This window comes from Athene cunicularia (genome assembly GCF_003259725.1).
Source record: "Athene cunicularia isolate RWA chromosome 1 unlocalized genomic scaffold, athCun1 chr1_part1, whole genome shotgun sequence".
Classification (NCBI taxonomy): domain Eukaryota; kingdom Metazoa; phylum Chordata; class Aves; order Strigiformes; family Strigidae; genus Athene; species Athene cunicularia.
In genome coordinates, this window is record NW_020799091.1 from 7297197 (window position 1) to 7320511 (window position 23315).

Below are 23315 nucleotides of genomic sequence, written 5' to 3' on the forward strand. Positions count from 1 at the left end.
ATGTATTTCCTGGTATAAATATTGTAACAGCTGGAACAAGTTCAAAGGAAATCTTTGTGGTATTGTTCATATACCCGGCAAATTTAAGAGGCTTTGATTTACTACTTAAATAGGCATGTCTCGTTCTCCTTTTTTTATTTTTCTTTACAATGTTCAAAAAAGAGCCTAACTGAATTAAAGTTTGTCACCCCTTTTTTTCTTCCCTCCTCCCTCAGATTGCAGCTATTCTCAGGAAACGAAAACTTGACTATTACTTGTACAAACTGCTACCTGAGATCTTGCAATCAACTTCCTTTCTGACTGCAAATGGGACCTTATATATTGCTTGCTTTTGCATTCTAAGGTTGGTATACTGTCCTAACAATGAAATGTAATAGGAAAGCTGTTTTTATGCAGCTTCTCAGTTGATATAATAATTTGTCTTTTTTTATAATAGGTTTGTTTGTAATGGTTAGGAGTAAGAAAAAGAACAGCTGTGCCGTCATCTTGGTTTCTGGTCTTACCACTTGAGTTGGGTTGCCTTTTTTTTCCTAATCTTTTTTGTAGTCCTTTAAATCAGTAAACAAGTCAATATACTCGCTTTGCTTCCTTTTTTTCTGTTTTACTGATTTAAAATTTGTTGTTGCAGGAAATTAAAATATATTTTAGAGGGGAACTGAGAAGGCCTAATCTTTCTTTCCTAGACAGAATTGATGTAATTTGATGTTTGTTTCTATTTTCCTGATGAAGGGGCTGTGATGGCTTTTTATGATCCTAAACTTTATCCAGCCATCTAAGTTTGTACTTTCCTTATTTGTGGTCACAAATGAAGGAAATCCCAGCACAGCTTCTGGGGTTCTGTAAGACACAGACTTGCTCTGAAAAATGAGTATAAATGGCTCTTCTGTACTCTGAGTTGTTTCCAGTGTATATTTCATGTGACTTATCAGGATAGTTAAAAATTAAACTTTCCTGCTTATGAATATGATGATCTTGTACATCTAAATGCATTTAATGTTAGAGATGTTATACATAGTCATGTAAAGCGTATAGCAGCTATGAATTTTTGAATATTATCTGACAGTGCACTCAACAGCCCCTCTACGTTAATCAAACCCATTATGCCCTACTTCTAGATCTGTTTAGAGGCCTCTAAACTTTGCTTCAAAGCTGAGGGAGAAGGCTAAGAGGAGGAGCTGGCTAAGGAGCCATGGAAAGCTTTTTAAGTAAATCATTTGCAAAGTTCAAAGTGAATCTTCAAGTAATGAGCTCTAAAGAATATGAATTTTTCTGGCAATGTAAGTTGTATTAATATTGATTTATCTTTATTCCTCTGAGTATACAGTGGTCTTTCTTACCCTTCCGTGCAAATCTGTAGTGCCTTATTTCAGTGCTGTAGTTAGATGTTACTCTCTGAATTAAGCTGGTGTGGTTTAAATTTTTTTTGTTTTCAGCTGTTCCTCTAACAGAGGTTATTAGCCATCTAGCAGATCTGTGACTATGCCTGTGCTAGTAAATGAAGCAGGAAAACGATTAGTGTTTTTCTCTGAAGCCAATTGGTATGGCATCGCTTTCACCTATGTGGAGCATAGCTGTGTAAAGCTGTTTCAACCTCCAAAACAGCATGGCCAGATGCAGGCTGGGTGATGGAAATGGTACCTAGTCTGTGCACCCTCCAAGTCCCCTTGACCCATTCTTTAGGTTCACCCAGGACAAAACCATGCCAAGGATGACTAACAATTTAATGTGACAAGGCATACATGTAAATGCTTGCTCTACTGTTCTTACAGCTGGGCAGCTGAGTATCAACCAACAGCTCGGGAGATTGTGTATGTGTTTTCCATTACAAAGAGATGCCCATGAAGAGTTGTCACCTGAAGCAGATTCTCTGCTGGTAGGGTCTCTGCAGACAGCCCAAAACCTGCAGTTTGCAGGACTTGCAAATAAAAAGTGAAATATCAGCCTGTTGGCTAGTGTGCTAATTGGAGCTGGTGAACTGAAATCACTACCAGAGGCAAAAGAAGAAAGTGTTTAGGCAGCCTTATGCACTGTGCCTGTTGAGGTATATGAATGTCCAGTTATAAGGAGTATTTTGCAACTTTTCTGACCAGAATAAAATTCAGAGCCTCAACAATTAAGCAAACAGGATATATAAGAGCTATTAAGTGACATTTCAGAAAACAGTGGATAACTTGATTATCAGAGAAGTCATACTTTCCAAATTTACTAGTGTGCTTTGAGGGATGAATATGTATCTGATGATGATCTGATTGGTGCATTATATGTAAGTTCCCAAATGACTTTGACAAGCTTGCTTGCTATGACTCTTCAAGAAGAAAGATCCTCTGTCTTCCAGGAATTAGTAAATGATTAGCAAGTAGTTAATATATATGAAACAAAACAAGGGGTAAGTAATCAGTTTTCATAATAGGAAGAGGTTGCCAGTGATGTTTCTGCTGTGTCCTTTGTTTTGTATATACCTAAAGAATCTGCAAAAGGGATGAAGAGTAGTGTGGGCGATTGTGTGAGATTATTTAGGTTACAGAAGTCTAAAACTGACTCTCATCCATTTCAGAAAGATCTGTTGATTAAAATCACTTACGAAATTGATAGAGAAAAGTGCAAAGTAATGCATCGTGAGGAAAAAAAAAAAAGCAATCCTATCCTCACACAGGAATGGGCTTTAGACTAGCTACTATTAATCAGGAAGGTGTTTGAGAGTTGTCATGGATAGGTTCCTTGAACAAGGCAGTCCAGTAATTAAATGGTCAAGGAGCCGAGTAAGTGTTATTTGGAAAGAAAATGAGAACAAGCCAGAAACCTGTATAAATACATGACATCTTTATAAGTTGAGTACTGTATGCCTTTTCTTTTTTACAATTTTTTTTTTAAAGAGCTTCTCCCAAGATCATAATGTTGACAAGTCCTTCACTTGGAATGTACTTAATATCAACATTGTCTTGCAGTTTGAGCTGTATAAACTTGCTTCTCTCATCTGCTCTTGGGGGGGTGATGGAGGATGGAAATGTAGACTTCGTTCCTTCTTTTTAAGTGATTTGTGTGGGTTTTTTTTTGTATTTCTTTGCTTATGTTTTGTTTGAACATATATGATTCCTTGAGTTTATTGCTGTGTAATACAGTGTACCTCCTTCAATACCCCCTGAGAGCAAAAGTAATTGTATGTCATTTTCCAGCCTGGAATGTGATTTGGAATTGTACATTTTAATCCATCAAAGAAATATCAGCACCTCTGTGATGTTCTGCATAACTTTGGCCTAAATATTTCTGAACTTGATTTTCAAGCATGTAAAAAGATTGAGACTGTGGAGATCTAGATGCTCTAGATCTGATACTAGATAGTGATGAGAGATGGGATGTGATAGATTTGTGTAATAGGATGCATGCTGCAGTTTTTGTATCTTTTTTGTTGGAAGATATATTATAGTGGGAGCAGCAGTAACTCAGAAGCAGAAGTATCCAGTGAGCCCCATGAAGCTGACTGATCTTACTCTCCTGGAGTTCTTGACCAAAGCAACAGATTAAAGTAGCTGAACATGTTAACTCATACTATCTGCACGATTCCTGGTTTGGGAAGAGTGGCCTCTCCTTCTTTTGTAGTACCAAGGAGGAGATATGTTGGCAGGCACATCGTAGGTCCTGGATGAAGTGGCCATTTCATCTGTTTATACCTTTAGCAGAGTTCCAGTGAACCTTCAGTCACTATGTGTGCTGAAAATACATCTTAGTCATCCAGTAACAATTAAAAGAAATGTAATTGTCAGTGAGAAGTCTGTCTTGTTCTAGTATGTCTTATTGGTGCTCTTGTAGTATTTGTTTCCTTTCAGCTAGGGAAAACCACCAAAATTGAAATAGCTTCAAATATTTTTAAGGATGTAAAACTACTCAAGAATGTGCAATTAAAATAATTTCAGGCATTGTTTAATATTGTCATCATTTCACAGGTGGGCAGAATTTCAAAAACATCTAAATCCACTATCAGTAGTGATTTAGGTTGTGCATAGATGTTCTCATTCTATAAGGGATTATCAAGCTAATTTAGCTACTTTTTAAAATTTTCTTTTATTTTTCCTTGAAGTGATTTAGGGACTATGACAGACTGCTCTGTTGGCAGAGCAGTGGGAGTGATGATCCTTTGTTATGCATGTGTGACAGGCCAGCTGGGGGTCGTAATCTCTTCCGCTGGTGAGATCCAGAAGACTACATCTGTCTGGGCTTCAGTCAGAAGTGCTAGGCTCCAGTGCTGACAAGCATTACATCCTTTAAATGAAAGGTGTGATTTTTAGGTTTTTGGGTTTATTAAATGCAAAACCTCATGAAGATGTGATTCTTTTAGTCTAGCAACTTAGAGTGATTAAGTTTGTTCATGTACAGCTTTGCATTAGTTTGCTTAATTAGATCCAACTTTTTATATCAACCAGCCTCTGAGTTTTGGATGCAGTTGTACATAGGGGAATTAGATGCGTAACCTGAAAGAACTCATATTTCTCATTCCAATTTCTAACCATAGATTATGCGAAAATAACCATGCAAATAATAACAAAAGCTTGGTTTTATTTACTTGCAGAAGTTTAAGTGTTTCACTTACTGATTGCACATTTTAATTTCCAGTAGGTTTTATTATGTAAAATATGTTACTTTTGTTACTGAAATCTTATCGAATCAAACGTTTAAGCATTGTAGAGGGATTCTAAACCATGCCAAAAGAGCAAATTCCTGTTTGTTTCCCACAGAAAAGACATTTGTTCTGTTACTTAACAGGTGTGTCTGGTAAGATGTGTTCATACTTATTAAGATGTTTAAAATGGCTTCTCTGAAACTTCATACAGTAATTGCTTTCCAAGAGAGTCCTAATAATGAACTTTAGCTCCTGCAGCATTTGGCATTGTCATCCTGAGAAATTATCCTTTTGCAGCCGTGGGAATGAACAGTGTGTGTAATTGCCATTACATCACTTAACTGCTGATACACTGGCTCTCTTTTCACATATGAACATAAGCTGGCATTGCTCACTGGTAATGTTATTTTTGCAGGAGAAGTATGAAATGAGGCTGATCATGCCTTTTACAGCAAGAATGAAAGAGGGCTAATCAGATAGTATTGATTAATTATCTTTGTTCTCTCTTTTGTGTTGTCAACATGAAATTTTATCTAAGAAAATTTCCTTTTGTACCCTGTATGTTTGCCATTATGTTTGTTGTATTTTGTTCACTGTGTTTTTGGAAGGTTGGACTCCATTGTACCACTGTTTTCCTGAACTGATAGTGCTTATCAGCTGAGCAGCATTGGTGTAATTGAACTATGTTTGTTGTCATGCTACCAAACTTCATGACTGCCTGGCTGCTTTTGCTTCTGTGATCAACCTGAATTATTTTGAAGGTGCAGGTGTCTGGAACAGACCAAATGTGGTTGGTGACACTGTGTCTCATGCATTTTGGTTTTCCTCCTTTGAGAGTGACCAATTTATAGAAATATTTTCTTTAATGTTTCTGTAACTTTTTTCAACTCCTGTTGTTGGGGGAAATTTGATATTGTGTGGACTCTTTGAGTGCAATCCAGATGTTGTTGCAAAAAATGAGAACTTTTCCACCTTAATATAACTGAGATGTCACTGTCACTTCCAGTTGTAAAGTACATATTGATTCCTTTGCTTACTGTAAATGAGTGGTTTATGTTTTTTAGCATTAGTCGACTATCTCTTTGGAGCATGATGTATATTAATTTGGTTTGATTTCTGGCTCACCTGATTGCATCCTTACATTCCACAAGGCACATCTTCCTTTATATGGACAAGTAACAAAGAGAAGCAACTCTAAGTTCTTTTAGAAAGTTTTTCTGCAATTAATATTTGCAACTTTTCAGAAACATCTCTTGTAAGCACTGCTTTCTTTGAAAGAAAGTAATCCTTTAAATGGAATGAATAGGTTAATGAAGTATTTCAGGTGTTTAATGTTTGAGAACTATCCAGCTGTGAAAATACGATTAGTATTTATCTGTAAGTCTTGATAAAAGGACAAAATTAATCTTAATAAAGCGTGTGTAATTTTATGATAAAGGTAAAATATGGTGTTATATATGTTTCAGTTGCTTTGCATGTAATATGTATACAAATTACATTTTCAGGAAGATACTTGGAAAATTCTACTTTTGGTCTCCTGGCTTTGGTGCTGCTTTACCTGCTTCTTATATGGCTATTCTCATCGAAAGGAAAAGCAGGTATGGTTTATGTTTATGGATTTTCAGTTTTATATAATAATATTTCTTGGTTTAGTTAGTTTGATGAGTAACATTTGAAAATTCAGTGGTTTTATTTCAGAATGATGGAAATATAGTTCATTTGAAATAGTGTCTTTGTCAGCCTTAGATTTAAATCTAGAAAGCTACTGTGAAAAAACACTTTACAGACATTCAGTTTCTTGTTTGTGGGTTGTTTTTCTTGTTTAATGTGTAATTGTGTTGTTTAGGTTTGCCTGATGAAGCTCAATTGTTTAGGATTTTCTAATGAAACTGTTGGGTTTTTTTTTAAATATAATTGATATAATGTTTGCAATTAGTCACAGAGAAGGAGCATGCTAATGAAAGTTGCTGATGACTTGAGTTAACAATGTGACATTAGTTAAGGTAGACCAGTAATAGGATGTGGTGGAAAAAACTGACTGGAAGCGCCGAAGTAATCCAAATTGCATGAAAATGTAACGGTATAGAAAGCAAAGACTTTCACTTTAGGAAAGATGCCAAAATTCAGCTATCAATGGGAAGTTTGTTATGAAAGCATGAAGAGGGGTGTAGAAAGCTCTGAATGATCCAAGGATAGCCAAAAGTTGCCATTTGTAGTGTGGCCATGAAAGGTAGCAGGTGAAATAAGTTTTGACATTCAACTTAGATTGGTGGCTTGTATCAATAGTGAAAGTTATAGTGCTTTATTACTGTAACATGGAATGAGATCCTTTATCATCTAGTTAGTGGGTTTTATTCAAAGTAGAGAAGGTAACAAAAGGGTAATGTAGGGGATTATTCTTTAAAAGATGATGAGGGAGGGATGAGGCACTAGGGATGATGTGATTGCACTTCTGATTACTATGAATATCCAAAACTTCCTTCAGCAGTCATTGAAAGATAACTGCAAATACACATCATGTTGTTGACTGGCTGTCAGGCCTCATTCCTAAACTTTAGGTAAGATTGTCAAAGTTATGTCCTTTTAAAAGAATGCGTTATCCATTCCTTTTGGAGACTGACAATGTGTAAGAAGTTCTGGAAAGGTGAGAGCATTTCTAAATCTCTTTATTTAATGTAACTACAGGGGAAATAGTAGTAATAAAGTTACTAAACAAGTTAATTATCTTTTTAATGTCTTTTCTAGCTGGCTGATTTTCATTTTACTGCAATTACTTCCTAAAAGGGTTGGTACATTTTGGTAGAACTTTGGTTCCTTAGAGTCTAGCACTGCTGTTGGCATCAGTGTGTTGTTTTGCGGTGAGAGCAAATGCATTTTCTCCCTTTGAGTGACAGCACTAGTTTAACTTTTCCTACACACCTGTTACAACGTGAGGATTTTGTGTGTCAGACTTCTAGTATTTCTAGATAACATTAAAGTGGAAGAAATCAGGATGGTTTTCCATCTATGCGTTTTTTTGTAGCTTTCAGAGTATTTGTGAATCAAGAATTGAAACTGCTTGTGAGCCCAAACCCATACAAGGTTTTTGTGTAACAGTGGAACAACTTTGAAAAACTTCAAAAGCTAAGCTTAAGTAGAGCAAAAAGAGTAGGCAAGCAAATTTTATGTCAAATGGGTATTTCTATAATTCTTGGTGGCAATGTATGAAAGCTTGGACATGTTACCAGCCTCCTATTTAGCATCTGAAATTTGAAAGAACTAAAAGTTGAAACAGAAGTGTGGGAAAATGACAAAAGTACAGCATGTTATGTAGTACATAATGCTGAAATACTAATTCCTGGAAGGTTGTTATTCTTTCTGTCAGAATCCAAAATGTGTGACCTAAGATACTTTGCCTTAAAAGTTCACATTATATTGCATCAGATAAAATGTAAAAAGGCAGCGTTGGTATTGCAATGAACACCTGCAGCTGAAAATGTGGGATCATTGTTAATGAAAATGTTAAATGGCATCAGAGGGTAGTTGAAAGTTTAGTTTTTTTAAAATACGAGATTGTTTGGTATGTTATAAGATGCCAACTATGTGTGATATGTGAAATGCTGCTGATCACAGACTTGGTGAAATGTGACTTTCTGATTTCACATCTGTTTGCTTGTAAGCTTCTGTTACAAGCAAAATCAAATTTTAATAGACGTAGTCTCTTAAGAAATTGAAGTTTGACATGGAGACACAGTGGCATTTTCAGTTGTCTCCTGAGTTGTTTACAACAAATTGTACTGAAAAATCAGAGAGGTGGGAAAAAATCTTGATTTGAGTTCATAAACATATCTGTTGCCCTTCAAATTGCTACTAGCAGCTGGCAGCAACATCAAACTTAATCACTTAATCTCTTCCCAAGTGGATACCCTATTTTAAGTACCTCACTGGCATTTGCTTGCACAGCATCCCTGTCAGTCCTAAACTTGGGAACAGCAGGCTTGTAAATCAGATTTTCTTCTAAGTGTTGCTGTTCGTGTGTGCCAGCCTTGTACATTTTATAATTCTTACAGAAGAATGGGAAAAAGAGATGGATAGCATGTCTAGGTGCATTATAATCCTGAGGAGGAGCATGTTTTCTGACGTGTTACAAAACTAGTTTGATTGTTGTTTGTGTAATATGTAACTGCAAATTTGCATAGCACTGGCAATGAGAAGGGGAGGTGACACTGCACAGAAACTTCAAACTCACTCAGAAAATGATCTGCATTATATTATGCTGCTACGTTTCTATAAAGCTATAAATTGCACGTTAGTATGTCCTTGTGCATTCAGTTTGGTGATTACAAAATACGGTTACCTTTCTATGAAGACTAGTTTATTAGGATCTGTGGAAAGGGCCAAGGAATAAAAACACTTGTAAACTTTTTTGTATGTGTATCTCTAAATGTTCTGTGAGATTACCAGAAGAGAACTAGTCACATTATTATGATTAAGTAGTGGTTTGATAAGAATTATTTCTTATCTACATTCTTATAATTGAATGTCGATACATAAACATGGAAATTATATGTTGGTAATGTGCAGATTCATATTCTATGTCTTTAGTCCCTTATTTCTGTAGTAGTAACTCAGAATTTTTACCTTTTTCTGGTAGTCTCAAGCAGTGTGGGTTGCCTGTTAGGATTAGGAGGAAGCATACTTACTGGCCAATGCAGAATTTATAAATGACAAGCTGACATGTGTTAGCTGCATAGCTGGTATGCAAGAGGGCACAAGAGTTAAACCTCAGCAGATTTTGAATGTACATTATCTCATACAATACTGATCTTTTTAATAGTTGCTAGTGTTAGTCCTGCCATGTTATTTCTTTTCTCTATATTTAAGGCTCTGGCAGAGATGTTGAAAAATGAGAAATGAAACAAAAAACATTGTGTTACTGGTGCGTTATATGTTTTCACATGTCAAGAAAATATTCTTACAAATAAGGAAAGTACTCTCTTTTCGTGGAGAAATGTACATGATTCTTTAGAATGTACATTTTTCTAATTATTTTTGTTTATTTAGCTGTGACATCATTTTAATTACTCTTTGTGTGTATATTGTCATAGTAACTATGGCTGTATGATAATAAATAAGCTTCTATCAGGTGCACTTTCACAAGTGTATTTAAAAGAATATAGTTTTCTTTACAGTTTCACCTTTTTTACATTTCTATTAAAGAAAATGTTCGATTCTTTTGTCACAGAATTGAGTTTTGTAGTGTTATACATTAAAAGCTGTGTTAGTGTCTTCTCAGAAATACAGATATGACTCAGTTACACTAATTTCATTAAGCTTCCTGAGGAAATCCATACATTCATTTTATTAACCTCTCTATGGAGTTGTTTTACCAGTGTGCTCCTTGTTTACTCCTGTAGATGTTGTTTCAAACTGTTGATAAGAAGCAATGTTACAATTTTGAAAATTGATTAATTTCCTTACATCTTTTGGCCTCTGTTTGTAATTCAAAGTTACAGTCTCCCGTCATTTTTTCAACATAATTCAATGTTATCAACAAGCATTGAACATATAGTAGAGGAGGAGGTATGTGGCTTAGACTGAAAGACATGGTATTACGTTGTTCTAGAAGCACCGAGACTATTAGAAGACAAGGAAGTAACTGAATATACTTGTTAAAATTGTTGTGAATGAAGCTGTTGAAATGTGATTTGAGGCTTGGCTGAAGCCAGCCCATTGCTAGAAATCTGATTATATCGGTTGTACCTTAGTGATTTCTAAGACAAGGAAGTCTGATAGCTCAGAGTTTGTATTTAAGATCTCTGTGATGACTTTCAAAGAAAAGAATTACGTTCTCTTAAGTGTTTTATGAATGTGCTGATGTTTCAAAACCATTTAAATTGTGTTTTGCTAATACACTAGTAATTTTGCTAATAAGTTTGCTAATGGCAAACTTCAGTTTGTTGGATGCTTGTTCAAAAAATACGATATTAGTGAGTTTTAAGACATAGAACTAAAGCTTTAAGAAGGGACACAATTACAGTTTTAATGAAATTAATTGTCTAACTGACTGGCTTCCCCCACCCTCCCCACCTTCCCCTGCCCTTTTGTAAGTAATTAAGCCAAAGAAAGTTTAACTACAGCCCCCTAAAAGTTCTGTGGCAGTTCTGAAGGGACCCTTCTGCCTTCTGGGATTGCCCCCTACTCCCCCCTTAGGCTGCATTAATGTTTACTTACTGGCTGTTAACATTATAGCGGCGCCTGTCTCGTCGCTACAGTTAAGACTGTGTCACTGATGGTATTATAAAACTTGAGATTTAGGGCTTTTATAATTTGGTTGTAAAATCTTGCTCTGGGCGACTATTTGCAACATGTTTTTAGTTGAAAACTTCGGGTGTTTTTCATCAAAAAAAATTCAACATACTGGGCTCTCAGGAAAATATTTAAAGCATGTGCATTTAAAAAGTGATACAGTCCACGTTATAGAGAAGATCAGAACACATCTATGTATACATATATTTAGTGTTCTTCGAAACAAATGTATCGCAATGCATTGCTTAGAAGTGGCGGAAACGTTTGTGTAAGAACAATGTGGAATTAGATTGTATGTATGTTGTCCTGATGAAACATTCAGTTGCTATTAGGGTCATTTGCTTGAGGTAGAATGCCATTAGTTTAAATACATTATGAAGGAAGAATATGGCAGCACAGTAATGATAAAAAGTATATGCTGTAAATACATACAGCATTTTTGTAAGTTTATTCATTCAAACACAAATTTGTTGGTATATAATGCTGTATAGTAGTATAGTATGTTTAGACTTGAGGTGACAATTTCCTTTCTCAAAATGGTTATTCAGTTTGACATTGTATTTTTAGGGAAACCTATAAATCACCGGTATGCAGGGCAGGTGATCAAAACAAGTCAAGAAAGTTTTAATACAGCAAGAGTTTTTGCAAGCTTTAGTCTTACTTGCTACAGGTAAGAAATTGAGACAGCGAGTTACATTGAGGGAGGATTTTTTTTCTTTTTGATATGTTTTAGTGAAAAATCACTCAAGTTTGGGTCACTTACATGAGTATTTTGTGGTGTAATCTGGTAGAGAGCTAGCAGGGAAACAAATTATTTTGGAGTTTTACTCTAGAGTGATTATTACTGTGAAAAAGGGAGCTAAGATGTAGAAGTTAATGGGAAGGCTTTTTGTTTCTAAACCCAAATATGTTAAAATCCATTGCACTTCAGCAACTGCCTTGGTGAGAGCCAATGTTTGAGATCCGTGTTTTTATAGTAACAGTGTGAAAACATTTGAACATGTTTTGCTGCATGCTTTGAGGGCTGCTACTGCTGTAGTCATGAGAGGGATGGAAAACACTTATGGTTCCAGGTTGCCTGGGAGTGCAGGAGTTGATCTGAAAGATGCTGTGATTGTGGGAACATTGTGAATGACAGGTAGCTCAGGACGGGTGGCTTTGAGGAGTGTTTTTCATGGAAAATAGCATATTTTGTTGACTTTGGATCTTAGTGTGAGATCTAAGAGCTGGGAAATCTTGCTCAGCACAGGGTTAAAGTATTTCTAACCAGTGCTTTATGGTAATTTTTCTTTTTGAGAATGGGATCACCTGGCTTATGCTGTCTGTCCTGACACATTCAGTCTCCAGTTTGGAAAAAAAAACCCATGTTATGGAGGCTCTCATAAGTAACCAACCACCAAAAATTAAAAAAATTATTATTAACAGAATGAACTAGCTCTCCGTAAATGACATGTTCGAATGTCTGTGAGAGGAGAACATAACAACTTTCTAGGGTTTAGTGACAACTCAAAACTCAGAACAAAGCCCCACTCCCTAGGGTTTAATGGCAACCCAAAATGCTCTAACACTCACCTGATAGGTGAGGGCTCTCAACCCCGAGGACCTGCTCCGGGCAGCGTCCCGACCCAAGGCCCCTCGAGGAGTTTCCTTGGGCAGCGTCCTGACCCCGGGGGAGAGTCCTCGACCGCAGCTGCTGCTCCAGGGGACGAGCTCCCAGTGGCTCCCCCAGGGGACTCCATTTACGCCCAGGCCCAACCTGACCTGTGGTCAGTAGCGGCTGCCATTGGCCAAAGGCCCCAAATACCGCGAGGCCCCGAGAGCAAAGGCAGCCCCGAGCTGCCACACCTCGGCAGCCAAGAAGCTCTGCTCTCACTGGGCGGGGGCACCTGCCACACCCCAATAGCCTTTTATTTTACACTAGGAAGATTGATGATCTCTGTAGGGTATATCCCTGACAATCATAACTTTGTTGATATTTTCAAGGAGATTTCTGTTTTTCACTTACTGTTATGGTATTACATGTTAATTCTAGAAGAAGTTCCTGTAGTTGATTTAACTGTGTTCAGTTAAATCAATATTAATGAAGTCAAGAACCACCTTTCATAAACACAGCAGGCAATTCCAGTGTGTCATAAGTGAAGTGGGGTAGAAGACCATCTTAGCTGAACAGGGGGCTCTTTGTGGTGCTCAAGAGTAAAAAGAAATCATATGATCTCTGGAAGCAAGGTCAGGCTTTGCAGGAGGATTACAGAGCTGTGGTTTACTTCTTCAGGTACAAGACATGAAGGCCAAAAGCTCAGTTGGAGTTGAAAGTGGCCAGTGTTGTATCTTCCAATTGGAAGCACTTTTTAAAAGTATGTCAGTAGGAAGAGGAGGTCTAAAAAACCATTGGACTGATACTTGCTGAAGGTGGTCATCTCACTAATAGGGATGAAGGAAAGGTGGAGGCATTCAATGCCTTTTAAGGTCTGGTCTTTAATAATACTTACAGACCTTGGGCTTGCCCGGTCCTCTGAGTTGGAGGAGCACGATTGTGGGAACAGTGACTTTCCATTTGCAGCATTGGAAATTGTTAGGGACTAGCTGTATCAGCTGAATGTTCTTAATTCTATGGGGCCTGATGGAATTTGCCCCAGAGTACTGGAGGAGCTGGCAGATATTACGGCAGGACCCCTCTCGATCATCTGTGAAAGGTCTTGGGAGTCTGAGGAGATCCCTGAAGCTGGCCTTTGTTATTCTAGTCTACAAGAGGGTGTGAGGGAAGATGCAGGGAACTACAGACCTTTTAGTCCAACCTCAGTTCCTGGAAAAATTATGGAGAAGATTATACTGGGTACTACTGAAAGGCATTTAAATAACAGTGCAGTCATCATGCAGAGTCAACACAGATTCACAAAGAGAAACTCTTCTTTAACTAATTTGATATCTTTTTATGACAAGGTCACCCACCTAGTGGATGAAGGGAAGGCTGTCATTTAAGATGTGAGGCAGTCTTGTGTAAAGGAAAAGGATGTCCTCTGTGGGTCATAAAAAGATGCTGTGTTACTAGCAATATGTAAACTATGTGCTCCATCTGTGAAAGTAGCTGCAGAGTTAAATTTGCTGCATTTAAATGAACTGTCGAAACCATTTTGTTCTTTATGCAGGAAAGATCCTCTTTCCCATACTGTGCTCATAATTATTCCTACAGTCTATCCTTCACCTCCATCCTTTACTCCTTGTGATTTTGTGTATGCACTTAAGATGTAGTTACAATCCTTATATTTCTGCATACCTTCTAAAACGAAGTGGTTACAGTCAACACTGACTTTTCTAACCACCTGAAATGTGTGTTTCTATTTCATAACAGTCATCTCTTCCCAGTCAGTTGAGTGAATCACCATTATGTGTCTCATTTACAAAGGCAGTCTAGATAACTGTCTTAAACTAGTTTTCATCCACTTCAGATGGTGAAAGTTTGGCAAGATGAATCCTATAGTTATGAACAGAACAAGAAGAATCCTTGGGGATCAGTGATTCTAGTCCCATGCATTTATAGTCAGTCAACCCAGGTTATAAACTAATCAGGCTTCTGAAAAACTGTAACCATTTTTGCAGAAGTGTTTGGTAAACAAGCTTCAGGAATTTTCAGCCTGCAGCATTTGAGTGTTGGAAAAATTTGGTTCAGCTTGCTTGTGTGGTCCTTGAAGTCTTGGACAAGGTGAAAGAGCAGAACAGTTACAGCTTTGTAGTTGACAGTCCATTTTCTGGGATAACACAGATAGCATAAGAATACTGGAAGATCCCACGTAAAATATATACCCATGACTCTGGAGATGCTGGAGAATGTGTTGCAGACTTTTGGGTGGGTCTGTACAGACTGCTTTTATTTTCTCGTAGTGTTGTTACAGTCAGGGTTGAGCTGGATCATGCAGGACTATTGGTTGTATTTGCTCAATGGTCTCCAGTTCCTTGAGTTTCAGGAGGATTTACCAGCTCAGGCACAGCACCAGCCATGAGGTTACTTCATGAATAATAATATAAAGACATCACAGGCAGCGTGTGTTAAACTCTGGACTACCTCTGTCAGTTTGCATGAGCCAGCCTGGATGGACAAAGGGCAGTGCTAAGGTCACGCTACAACCTCTGGTAGATACCAGGTGACTCTGGTAGTTAGCTCTTCCTGTGCTGCTCCATGAGTAATTGAGGTGATTATAGTTATTTTTAAAAAACTTTTCTAATAGATTGGCAAATCTATTTTTGAAATGTTCACTTTGTAAGCTGAAAACTAAAAGTGATTTAGTAATCCGAGTATAATTTTGTATTCTGTTTTTCATCATTAACCCCAAAATCCCTGCGAAAACCCCTAGAAAACTTACAGTCCTGTTGAAATGCCTACAGATAAAAGGTTAAAAACCAGACTGCTGCTGAACATTGGACTATTCTGCAAGTCTGACTTGGATTCAAATGGAACAAACAGTGGATAAATTACTCTGTTCTGTCTGCTCAGCACTAGCATCCAGGAGACACTCATTTGGACTTCCTTGGCTTAAGCTAACACTTAATACATCTTCTGTGTCTGAATGCTTGCGTGTAACATGCAGCTCCCAGAGGGGGAATAATAAATACTGTGCTAGCATAGAATAAACTTCAGATGCTGCCTAGGTGAGTTGGCTATAGTGCTGGCTGGTGTCGTGATGAAAAGCTTGACATTTACCTGGCAAGAAAATATCTGTGCCTACCATGCCTCTGATACAGTGGCTGAAAGGGAACTTTTTTGTGATATGTTCTCAAGTCTGCTCATAGGATAAATTTTAGATGGTACAGATGAGAGAAGCTTAAATCTTTGTTTCTGTGTGAGCCACACCTATGAACCCTCTGTAAATGAAGTGACTCCTTCCTGCAGCCTCATTGCTTCTGCAGCAGGAAAAGTGTGGAGGTAGAAACCTGGCATGGTAATGATTTTCTATATTTAATCATGCAAGGGTTTTCTGTGGTTAAGATTGCAGCAGTGTACTGTGGTTTAACATCTTGCTTCCCCTTCCTGCCCTCTCCCCTCCACATCCCGGGACAGAAAATGACACGCTTTTATTTCCTTTAGTAAGTCCTGTGGATTGCATATTGGTTCTTGTAGTCAGATGACCTCCACTCCAGATTGAAACTTTCTGATAAAGTCAATGTATGCTGTTAAACCCTTCTTCTAAAGATGGTCTGACTGAAAAACAGCAACAACAGAGTCCACGGCATTAAAGGCAAGCATAAAACAGGTCTCATGAATTTGGGCCAGTACCTGTCACTGCAATCCAGACTGCTCCAACTTTAGTGAAAGACTAAAACAGTATGGATTGGTAGTACAGCGTCATTTTGTCTACTTGAAGAAGTTTGTTTGTGCTCTATCTTGATTCATCAGTGATAAGTTTTTCCTTTTAAGCTCTTCTTCAATGTATGTTATTCATTCCTTGTTAGCCAGTGGACTAAGTAACTAGCAAAAATGTTTTGATATCAGCTGTTGGCATTTTGGATCTTTGAGCTTAAAGCTAGAAAATAATAGGCTTGAACTCGATTTAGTAATAGCTTCTTTCTGTCTTTGGGAGGTGAAATGTCACGTTAACATCTGTCTGTAGTATCTGGCACAGTTCACCATTGAATACTGATGTCCTGCCAGAAATAGACTTCTCAGTCAGTAGGGTTGTGTTGGAATGACTCTCAGTCAAACTTAGAGTATGTCTTGCCTACCTTTCTAGAGAAGGTTTACATTGGCTTCTGGCATTGCTGTTCCTTGGGACCCCTTGTGTTCCAGGCCCTAGTGGATGTAGGCACACTCTTAACAGCATTAATATATCTTCTGCGTGGCTAATTCATAGTTCATAACTAGATTTGAAACCTGTCTTTAATATGGTGTATTATGTTGTCATTGGGGTTCTAAAGGAGAAAAAAAAAATGCAAGGGCATTGTATGTTGGCAAGTCTAACTCCATTCCCTACTTCTGCTGGAATAGCTGGTCTGCTGTTTCTGAATATAAGGGCATTTAGAAGTTAGTCTCACCATGTGAAAAACCTCAGTAGGCTTCTGTTTGAGTTAATTTGTCATGTTAGCTTTTTTTGCATATTTCAGGTATTTTGTAAACAGCATAATCGGATCACAAATGTAATCATGAAAACATTGTGAGCCTAAAGAGAAAATTAGCTCTGAACGTGCAAACAAAACAATAGCTACTAGTTTGACAGACTAGAAAAAAAGTGTTAAGTCTTTTGAAATAGATGAAAAACTGATGATTTGTTTATCAAAAAATATTGTGGAATTGACTGTCTCAAACTGGGCACAGAATATGACTTAGGGAGGGAAAGGCAACTATTTCAAGGGGCTTCTTGGGAAGCCTCTAGAGATGCTTCTCACCGAGCTGGTGTGGGCTGGGTTTGGGGTGTGCAGTTAGGGTAGGGGTGAATGGCTTTTACCTGAGAAGGGCTGGAGGTGGAGGAGAACAGGTCAAATACTGGATGAATTTCCACTGGTGTTGGTCCAATGCCAGGCTGTCTGCTAGAGTAGTAGCCTAATATGAGAATTTTTTTTCCCCTTCTTCCTGTCCTCATTCCCAAAATATACTGAGCATATGCCAAGGCCAGTGAATGTTGCCCATCTCTGCAACTCTGAAATTTCTGTGCCCTGTCTTGCTCTTCTGTCTAATTTTTATTAACGCTTCTGTCCATTGTGTCATCTTTTTCTATGAAGCAGTAGTGAGGTTGCCAGTAAAATATGTAGAAGGAATGACCTGCTGGTGGTAAGGATCCTCAAAGCAGTTTTGCTCAAGAAGAGGGTATTTACTTTTGTGCCCTACACACATACCTTCCAGACAAAGTGGCCAAGCAGCACATCTATCCCGACTGAGAAGGTGCCCAGAAGGGAACAGAGTGTTTTCTTTTTGATTGACTGATCTGATTAAAAACAATTCTGCTACTAACAACAGTCCAAAGAAATTATTTTTTAGGGCCTTAATTAACCCTAGATAGGCCTATACCAAGAATGTTAATAATTTAATAAAATCACTGGAAATCCTTATTTTCTTTTCCTAAGGTTTGATTAATTTTCTATTCTTCTGTTATCTACTAGTTAATCCTTTTATGAAACTAATAACCTTTTTGGAATCTGATTTTTATCTCTTCATGGAATCTTGTGAGGTTAAATCACGCTTTAATTAAGAGGTTTTTTCCCCTCTGTAGGTCAGTCTTTGTTTTGACTCTGTTGGCTCTGTAGACATCATGGAGAAACTGGGAGAAGAGGAAGAGGGAGGGAATGTTGAAAGAAAATATATGTAAAACAGAGTATAAAACAGTTAAAAAATTAAACTAGATGTTTTCTTGTGTTGCACTAGCTGAAAGCTCTGTAAGAATTATTGGTACTAATTTAATGGGAATGTAGTTATATTTTCTTTTTGGCTTCTCTCCCTTTCCAGTTTTCTCATACCCTTTCTTTGGCATGTGTTCAAATCATAGAACATGTTGAGTTTATTTTCTTTCCTTTTAAGAACAACAAATTCTGAGTATTTGCAAGAAACCATTTTACTTAATATGTAATGTTAAGCAACTATTACTGATTTGCAGTTTTGAGCAACTTCAGTTTCCCCAACCTGTAAAGTGTCCTTTTCCTACTTTAAACAACCCAAAATTTTGAAATAGAAAACTTCTTTAAAAAAACAGTGGGTCATGGGTCCTTAAACTGTATATTTTTGACATGATGTTATTTGCCTGAACATTATCTTCGTGTGAAAGAGTTGCTACTTGTATTTGCTAAGCTCAAAAGTAATCATTTTCTTTTTTGAAAACTTATTGCTTGGGTCTGTTTTCATAATTTTTGGCATTATTTTGAAAGCTTATCTGTTCCTGCTGATTTTAAGTGAACTTTTGCACCAGGATTTTGCTGCTGGCCTCCAGCTGTCAGTAGGAAATTGGTGGGTGTGAGAGATTAACGATACCCTAAACATAATCTGTAGTATTTGTGTTATTACAGGGATGCAATCACAATTCCAGATCTATAGTTGGTTAGCTTGTGGTGTCAAGCTGCTGTAGAGCAGAAAAAAAGCCTTCTTCATTTTGACCTTTTTCTTTTCAGGGGAAACCTGTGATTTGTGTGTTTGATTTGATTCTGCAGGTTATAAAGTGGTGTGTTTTACACTGTGTGGGGGGGAGGGAAGCTGGGGGGAGGAATTCTTCCTGTTTTTGCAGACCACAAATCCTGTCTGGGGAGCCATTACAAACTATTATGTTAGCTTCTTAGTTTATGTTCAGAGATTAAAGACAAAGTTAACTCTCTTTTATTTTTTTTTTTAAAGGACAAATGTTCTCAAATTTTACTATATCAAGTCAGTACAGCATAAGTTATGCACTCTTTGCATTTTTTTATGCTCCACTCCATATATACTTTTGAATCCACTGATTCCTTTGAAAGTAGCTTTATTTGTGATTTCTTATACTTACAGAGAATCCGAAAGAGAATTATTTGTTAAAATAAGTTGATAACTTTCAGAATATGCAGCAGACTCAACTTGAATTTGTAGGAAATTTACACATTTTTTTTTCTTCCATAAATTCAGTGTGTTAAAAGTCACATGTAGTTCAGATCTTGTCATAAGAAAGGGTAAGTTTGTCTTGTTTCATTATAGTACTTATTTATTCTCAGGTTTGTTGGTTTGACAACACTAGGAATTTTTGGAAAAGCGAATAGGGACACGAAGTTTTGGACTAGGAACAAAGTTAGAAAGCTTTATAGCAAAGCTAAAACTATTGCTGTCTTAGCAGTGAGTTGGATATTTTTATTTTGTGTGGTTTTGCCCCCCATCTGTTTAAATGTATACTATGTGTGTGGAGAAACATAACCCATTAGCGAGGCTGTTTAGTCAGAGAACATGTTATCTCAATTCCATGCATAAAGATTTTTAACGTGTTGCTTTGTCTGTCTTCAGGCTCCTTTGAGCCATCTTTACTACTGACTGCTGCTGTATGTTGGGTTACAAGAGCTCTAGCAGAGTATGGGGCCTGGGTGTACTTGCCCCAGTGTGTACCTTGCCCGGTGGTGTAAAATTACCGGCTTGCTGTTACAGCTCACACCTAGAGCTATTATCACCGAGGGATGTGCCTGTTTAGTCAATTTTATGTGAATTTTTGTACATAGTGGTAATCATCTTACTGTAGTTATTTCCTGTTATTTCTGACTTGGTCACTTATTTCCCCTTTACTTTCAAGCAAGAAAAATGTGATTATAAAAAACAAAAGACTGGTAAAAAAATGCAATTATAGTAGTTCAAATATGTTTAATTGCAGTGAATGCTTAGATTTCAGGATGTCTACTCAGAAAGGTTTGTGGTTTAACTGAAACAAGGCAATAGAGAAAACAGTGCTCAAACTTCTTATTGCCAAAAAAAGTTCTTGATGAGAAAGTCACAGGGACTGGAGTGCTGCATATTAGACATATCAGATGGAGAGGGCAAGGCAAAACATATAACAGAAGGAGATAAATATTCAAAAGGAGGAATGAATATTGAGAGAGAAATAGCTTAAAAATGGCAGGCACCCATCTATCTTCTGTGGCTGTTTAAAGAGGGGTTTAATTTCTGTTGGAAATTTTCTTTGAATGCTACTGTGGTTGCAATAATTAATTTATGGTAAAATTGCCATGAGCATAAGCATGTTCTAAGGATTCATCCCACCTTCAGGCAAGGGTATTTTTTTGTTGTTGTTGCTTTTTTTTTTTAGCTTAGCAAAAACTCTGTATTTAAGGAAAACCATAAATATATTGAAGGAAAACCATAAATAAGGATAGAGAACTGGCACTGAGTTTTGTAGGAAAAAACATCTTGGTTGTATTCTAAAAATTGGTATTTTGTATGATTTGCTATTATTATGAAGTAAAAGCTCATGCTACTTGTGAAAGTAGTTATTCTTTGAATTTTATACCATGTCAACCTAAGCAAGAAAACATTCTTTAAGAAACTGTTCCACAAACAATATGTTGGCATGCAGATTTGTACAGTTGTCATTGCTTCTAGGGGCATGAATAGGATTTTTAACTCATGTGTAAGGGGAATTGGACTTTGGCCTCAACCACATAAGTTTTCCAGAATTTACAGCACTTAGTGAAAATATAAATACCTTTCTCACAGGCAGATGGATTTAAAGTCTGAGAGTGGCACTCAGTGATTTCTTTCACTTTAAAATACTGTTGATTAAACAAAGAATAGGAAATCTTTAATCTGTCTTTTATTGCCTGTATTTTCACTTTAAGTCCTTGAAGATGTGTTCTGAAAAACTGGAACAGTAAAGAGCCACAAGTATGATTTAAAATCTTAGGTACATTGTGCAAAAACTGAAGGAGCTCAGTTTGTGTTTAAGAAATGGTATGTGGGTGACTTGGTTGGACTCTGTAGTGTTACAGTGGAGGTAAAGATGTAACCAGTTTCAGTGACCAGACGGATTTTTGTCTATAGTAGGGTGCAAATTGCAAAGGTAAGTAGCATTAGAATGATTTACCAGTGGTTGTGGTGACTTTGTTGGAAATACTTAAAGACAAATTTGATCTTTTCTTTAATGAATTAGCTACTTCTTTAAAAAGTTTGTGTTTTATATTAGTTAGCCAAATTATTTATCTCTGTAATCTCTTCTGATTTTATAATACGTGGAAAAAGTTATGCATGGTATTTTGAAGGTGCTTACAATTTTCTTTTTTCCTGTAGAATGATAGAATTGTTCAGATGAGCCTTGGGAAGTCACCTAGTGCAGCTTCCTTCTTGGAGCAGGACTAGTGCTGAGCTCAGACCAGTTCAGGGATTTGTCCAGTCAGCCCTGCAAACCTCTGAGGGCAGAGGTCTGACAACCCCCCTGGGTTTCTGTTCCAGTGCATGGCTGTCTTGATGGTGGAAATTATGTTTCCTCAGGTCAAGTCAAAATCTCCCCACCTATGCTTGTGGTTGTCTCCACTGGCTGATCAATGCCTGTTTTGTATTGGGGACCAAAATCTGGTGCAGTACTCTGTGTGGTGTAGTGAGTGCCAAGTAAAGGGGATTAATCATTTCCCTTGACCTTCTACCTACACTTCTGGTAATACAGCCCAGTACACTACTTGGCTTCCTTGCTATTTTTGTCCTATAGCTTTTTGGTTTTTTTAACAGTTATTTTAGACTGTTTTCCTCTGGGCAGTGCAATCACAGAAATATGTGGCTTTCTGTTGAGGTTTATAGGCCATAGTTTAAGAGCTATTGCTGTTAGAATTTGGTCTGAACATTACCAAGTTTGTCTGAAAAACAAATTTTATCACAAATTTTATCAAGTGGAAATTTTCTGTGAGGAAGGTATAAATGAACAAGAAAATTATCTTCTGGAAGCCCATGGTCTGTTTTAAGTTAAATATTAAAAGTCGAATCCACAAGATTGGAATTTTTCAGCCACAGATGACATGACCTGTGTTCAGTAACTAAACTCTGATACATTGCCTGCTCAGTTCTCTAACAAGCATACAAGTAAATTCATGTGAAGGTGTGAACTGAGGGATAAAAAGGAGAAACAGAATGAAAAATATGCTAAACACTACTGCTCTTTTGGTATTTGAATTAAAGGGTAATCAAAAAAATGTGATTGCTTTTGTGCAATCCTCCAGGTAAAAGATACCAGTCGTCTTAAGACTTTTGCAGAACAGTTTTTCTTTGGTTCTTTAATTTAACACAACAGATGGGCAGGATGGACCAGGATGTGCCATCCCATCTCCTGTCCCACAGGTGCAGCTTTCTTGGATCCTGATTTAGGTCCTTGTCCTAGTTCAGCCCTGGTCTGCCACTCATGAATTTTGCCCCTAGCTTGTGTTTTTAATTCCCAAATTAAAGATTGCATATGTCATTAGAAATAGAGCAGAGTACGGGAGATACTGTCAGTTGAAGAGGTGAGAGGGAGGTTGTGGGAAGCCAAGATGAAGACCTTGATGTGAGCAGCTTCTAGAAGAAACTGTCATGAGATGGAGATGATGGAGGAGGAATGGGCAGTAAGGATGGATGTGTACCTGCTTGGGCTCTCCCACAGTGACCTTGCCAGAACATCGCTGCTGTAACTGCCTGCTTATGTTGGTGCTCCTGCGATTAACGTTCAACACCGGTTCATGGACTTTGGGGGTGAAATGTTAGCTGTTTATTAGTATCTTTAAACCTCCCCAGAGCAGGTGGTTAGACATGGCTGACTAATTATTTTTGTTGTTTAATTATTTCCTGCTCTTGTAATACCATTTCTCAATTATAGCCTTCTCTTATTTAGCAGCTGCAGTTTTAATACAGTCCTGGGTTGTACCAGTGACCCTTTTGCTTGGCCTTCCTCCATCTTTCTGTCCTGTTTTCCATCAGCTGTCATTGCTAGAAAATAGTGCAATGTTTCCTGAACTTCCACCCGCTTTTTTACAGTTG

At 37.4% G+C, this 23315-nt stretch overlaps 1 protein-coding gene across 1 annotated transcript in view; it reads left to right on the forward strand.

The window, feature by feature from the left end:
* The first annotated feature begins 215 nt into the window (after positions 1–215).
* The window catches only part of TMEM135 (transmembrane protein 135), a 168684-nt gene continuing 145584 nt past the window's right edge, over positions 216–23315 (forward strand). Inside the window, exons 1-2 of the mRNA XM_026850620.1 lie at positions 216–343; positions 6121–6213. Of these exons, the coding sequence (XP_026706421.1) occupies positions 6185–6213 (29 nt within the window). The 5' untranslated portion in view covers positions 216–343; positions 6121–6184. The remainder of the gene's footprint in view (positions 344–6120; positions 6214–23315) is intronic.